General features: G+C 40.5%; 1 protein-coding gene across 2 annotated transcripts in view; it reads left to right on the plus strand.

Moving 5' to 3' along the window:
- Positions 1-2,746, plus strand: part of BOC (BOC cell adhesion associated, oncogene regulated) — a 46,395-nt gene extending 43,649 nt beyond the window's left edge. The window contains exons 16-18 of one of the 2 annotated variants that reach the window (XM_015418207.1): positions 176-246; positions 1,401-1,600; positions 2,070-2,746. In XM_015418207.1, the coding sequence (XP_015273693.1) occupies positions 176-246; positions 1,401-1,600; positions 2,070-2,251 (453 nt within the window). In that variant the 3' untranslated portion in view covers positions 2,252-2,746. The remainder of the gene's footprint in view (positions 1-175; positions 247-1,400; positions 1,601-2,069) is intronic. The other variant, XM_015418208.1, reaches the window with a different exon arrangement.
- The last annotated feature ends 2,649 nt before the right edge of the window (positions 2,747-5,395 follow it).

The following is a 5,395-nucleotide window of genomic DNA, read 5'->3' on the forward strand; positions in this document are numbered from 1 at the left end:
GTGGCCTGGACCCATACAGTGTCCATCTCTCAAAAGGAACTCAGTTTTTGTAAAATGCAAGAACCAATCTTGGTTCTGAACTCCTAAAACTGAACCTCTGTATAGGCTTTATAATTAAGACTTCTCAATTACGTCCTGCATTTTTTGTTTTTTAACATGTGTTTTCCACTCTCAGCAGAATGAGACCAATGCGTATCTTCAGGGGAGGGTGCTGCAAAATGGAAATATTCCAGATGACCATCAAAGGTATGGCCTTATCTATGAAACTGAATGTGCAGTGACAACATACAATACCACAGGAATGTGATGGGAAAGACCTCTACTATCAACATTAGTGACATATAGGAATGTACAGGAATACAGGAGTTCTTTGGGATTCAGGAAGAAGGAAATTGTCATATTTAATTTCAGTTTGTTTCCTGAAGCCTTGCTTTTTCACAAATTGAAATGTATAGGCATTCCCTGACCTGGATAGCCCAGGCAAGCCTGATCTCGTCAGACCTCAGAAGCTAGGCAGGGTCAACTCTGTAAAGTATTTGGATGGGAGACCTCCTTGGGATACCGGAGGCAGGGGCAGGCTTTATTCAGCCACCTCTCCGAATATCCTGCTGGCCCCCAATAGGGGTCAGTCATCAGAGGTCACCATGACTTCCAGGTGCACACATACTCACATGCATAAACACATGTTAAAAAAATATTTTAAAAATCCCCCCCCCCAAAAAAAGTATAGGCATGTATTTTTTAAAAAAGATACAATCCATAAACTCTACTGATGACAGGTTACATTGTTTTCCTTTAAACTGAAGTAACATCCAGCCTGGACTACCGTAGTTCTTTTGCTTTATGTGGGGCTGCCTCTGAAAGGGGTTTAGAAACCCTATTTAGTTCTGAATGCAGCAGCAAGAGTAATAACGGAGACCTTTCGGAAACCTCCATATTGTATCAGCTTCACTAATTGCCAATTTCTTGGTTAAATTAAAAGTATTGTATTAAGTGATCACTTTTAAAACCCTAAATGGGCTTTAAAGGATGAACATTCTTGAAGAACTGTTTCTATCCATACATACCCAGTTCATTCAACCTCCTCGCTTTCAGATGTCTGGTTAAAAAGTTGAGGGGGCTTTGTCAGTGTGGCTGAAGGACAGTTTCACTTTTTTAATGTTGCTCTGTTGTACTTGGTATCAGATGTTCTGTTTTGCCTTTGTTAATTGTCTGGCTGTTATTGTTTTTTTTTTCTTTTTATTGTATTTTTTAATTCTTTGTAAACTATCTTGGGCACTGTTTAGTTGAAATGCTACCAAATGTCTTTGTTCAGTTTGTTTGGTCAATTTGTGTCTGAGGAAATCAACCACAAGAGATGAATTTGGTTGACAACGGCCTTCACCTTCTCTTCCACCCAGATTCCCTAGTCCTGGGCCAGAACACAGTTCTTTCCTCTACGAGCTTCCTGATAGTTCTACACACCAGCTACTTGGGTCACATGACAACTGCCATCACCACCACCCTCATGAACAACTTCTTGGTCCTTGTCACTTAGTACCACAAAGCCAGGTGGTCAGCTCTACGATGGAAGTCATGAAGGATCCTGTGTTTCGTACAGGTCAGTAGGATAGAGAGAGTCCTGCAGCTTGGTATGCACATGGGAGGAATTAAGGAATGCAGAGGGAGAAACTTTTTTATGTGATGCCCGCCAGCACTGCAGAGCAGAAACAAACTGGTGGCTAAGGGAATTTCTAGCTAGTTGTCCTATGTCTTCTACACAATAACACAGCTGTATTCTAGATATATTTAGTCAGCAGCTAGAACATATTCATCCTTCCAATGTAGGCATTATTTAGCTGCTACCCAAAAACTGGTATGTGTTTACATCTCTACAATAAAATGTCAACTATTTTCTGGTAATTCTGAATTCTACCTGAGAAGTGCAGGAAGATCTATATAGTAAGGATCCACGCTCTATGGGTTAATGTGGGTTAACTTTATAGTGGATCCCCCAGGAATGAGCTTTTTAAAGAAAGATGGTCTTTGACATAGGGGTACATTTTGATTGTCCTTTTTTGTATTTTTAGATTCCACCTGCTGCCTTGGTCTAGTACCAGTTGAAGACATAGAGAGATCAGATTTCAGCCAGGACAGAAGACAAGTTTGCCCCATAAACCCAGTGGACACGTGTGTGGAACAAAGCTCAGAAAACCACCTGAACAGCTTGCCGCTGCACGTTCCCTTAGAGACTCTTCCTAGCACTAGCTAGGAAACTGCTGTACAAAGACTATTGTTCTTAACAGAGGAAAATAGCTATTTATTTTTGTATTACATCTCTATTTATATATTTATGCACTTGTAAATAGAAGTGTATGTGCCTTCTATAATTTGCATTGAGAGAAATGGCATCATGCGCAAGGAGTGACAAAACAGAGCCTAAAGCAATATTGTGTGCCTTTGTCAGATTTCTGACTGAAAAAAACAACTTTCTTCTCTACTTCATAGAAGGCACCGGAGCTGTCTTGCAGCAACAGAATAAGCACAAGGCCAAAGGCCATATTCTCCAGCTGCAAAAAAGGTGTGTCCCTAAAACAATGAGACCTTGCAAAAGGGTCAGAATTGCACTACAGAATGCCAAATGAAAGGATTTAAAGTAGGTACAGTACTTATCTGCATTAACAAGCAATACACACAGCACAGATTCTGTGACAGTGTGCCTGTAATGAAACAAATGCCATGCTTCAGCTACTAAATAAAAATTGTTTCTTCCCTTTGACTGGATCCCATTGTGATTAACCCATTTATTATTTTGGTAACACCAGTTGTCAGTATGTTAATGTGGAAAAAACTTTCCCCACTATACAGCAGCCATCCAGGAGTCACTAAGAAGTTCACACAGAAATTGTGATAGGTGCATCAGTCTTATTTATGATATCTGCAGATACAATATCTGCCACATTTGTTCACGTTGTTATAATCTTTTTATCATTCATTTCTCCAAACATGTATCTCATTAAAATAACATACATTATCCAAAGCCTTTGATGGATTTGACCACAGCACCTGAACAAAAGGCTTGGGCATTCAAGACAGAAGAATGTTTTAAGCTATCTGTTTCACTTATGGGAGTACTAACTTCCTTTGAACATCTAGGAGGAGGAGCCAAAATACAAATTATGAGTCATCTAAAATTTGCTTACGCTCATTTAAGATCCTTCACCATCTACTGCTTTTAAAAAATCGTATTTTCTTTCTCCACACCCTGTACCCAGCCACCTGTTGAAATCGGTGTCAGAAAGCAAAATGTTCTGAGAATTTAGTAGATCGAATTTGACAAAGCATGAAAGGCATAATTGCAAATATGGAAAGACAACTTTTTAAAGTACAAGAGCCATTAGTGGTAGACTGTTACCCTATTTTGTGTGGTTAGCATGACATGTGAGTAGAGAAGTTATAGGATAAGCAACTGCAGGACTGCATGAGGACGTTAGACATTCTGAGCATAAAATCTGCCTGAATGAGTAAAGCAGTGTGTTTATAAATGTTTATCTATAGTACAATTTCAGGTTCCAAGTACTGAACACAGAATGGAAAGACTTGTTCATCTTCACTAGTATTACTATGGAGAAAGCCTATTAATTTATGAATACTTGCCTATTAATTTATGAATACTTCACTCATTCCAAAGTGGTATTGTATAGTAGTGCTTAGTAGTTCGCAGTGGTGTGGATATGAATTTGCATCTCTGTTAAGATACATCTAGCTAATTTGGGAGAACAGGTTACATATCTGTACTGCATTACCATTGTCCCTGTGAAACAACTTGTGGATGCATCTAATATGAAGTCTTGTCTTGCAGAGTCACAACCTGTTCAGTGCCACTGTAAACAGGGTTACTGGTAGCTTCTCTTGAAAACAGCTTGATCAGCTGCATAAGAAACAGAAAATCAGCACGTGCGTGTTTCTCAGTCACATAACTCCTTGCTAGAGAAAACGGCACTACTAAAAGCACGCAGCATTTGCCAGGGCAAAAGGAGTCATTATAAAACCCAGGGCACATCATACAGGTGCAAACATAAATTGATATATTGCTTTGGAATTATTCAAGGTGGTGAATCTCAAAAGCTATCTTTTTCGATGTAACTGATTTACATACAAAAAGAGAAAGAGTCAAAAGGGTTTAATCCAGTTCCCCATCTGGTCCAAACAGAGACTGGGACGGTGGAAAGATGCGGCCATCCTTTCTGCTTAGGAGAGTGATTTCTTCTTTTAGAATTTCAGCTTCTTGGGCCTGGAGCTGGACCAAGGTAAGCAGTTTCTCCTTCTCTTCAATATCTGCTTTGCGAGGCCCTTGGAATTCTTCTCCCTACAGAGACAAAAGCCAGAAATGCCCTTTAATCACACAACAGGAATTAGTACAATCTTCCTTTTATTCAGGCATAGAACAACCTCAGATCATGATACCACCCAGAGAAGTCACCCATTACATTCCTGGCCATGGAGGAAATTAATGCGTCTGATGGCTTAATCACCACACAAACTAAGCCTGTATTCAGAGATCAAGCAAACACTCGTTTTTTGTCACAAGGAGTGAGCCGAAGTCCTTGGACTTTAATATTTTCCCCCTTTCTTGCAGTGCCAATAGAAAACCAGGAAATAGTCAATCTATAGAAGCCTCTGTGGTTTGCAAAAGGATGGACTGTGCAAGCTTGAGGGCTTTACCAGAAAACCTGAGGCTGGTTTTTTTGTAATATCTGAATATGCCAAACACTACAGTTCGTGGTGTTTGGCATCCCTCTGCCCCCACGTTCAAAGGAATTCCCTTTGAGAAAACATGGTAAATAAAATGCCAGCTTGTACAAGGCATGAGGCAAGGAAAAAATATGCATCAAGCACTTGGGTAAAGTCCATCTTCATAGAGGAACTGGTGGGTTAACCAGCCACTGTAACCCCCAAATGGAGTTCTAGAAGAAAACGGGTAGGATTTCACCCATGTTCTAGAAGAAAACGGGTAGGATTTCACCAGCTTTTCTGCTTGATCTCTTCCGTTGCCCCTCTTCACTGCAACTATCACCCCTAACTGCTTTTGTCCACAAGTGTCCTGTGATTCCCCAGCCTTGCCATTTCCATCGTCAAAAGGGCCCCCCTCCCTCCTCTTGTTACCAGTGGAAAGCACATAGGTGGCAGCCCAGGGTGCTTTGCTTTACTGGTCATGAGTTGGTAGTAAATAGAAGCTGCATATACCAGGTTAGTCTGCAGTGCATCCAACTTAGTTTCAATTGTCATCTTCTCAGTGCAAAATGTGTTAAGCTGCAGCAGCTTGTTAGTATTTTCTTTGGTCACCATCATCAGTTGTTGACGCAGTTCATAGATTCTGGCCTGCAACAGAGCAGAGACTTTTTGGAGTGATATG

This window comes from Gekko japonicus, unplaced genomic scaffold (assembly GCF_001447785.1).
Source record: "Gekko japonicus isolate JY-2015 unplaced genomic scaffold, Gekko_japonicus_V1.1 scaffold2667, whole genome shotgun sequence".
Taxonomy (NCBI): Eukaryota; Metazoa; Chordata; class Lepidosauria; order Squamata; family Gekkonidae; genus Gekko; species Gekko japonicus.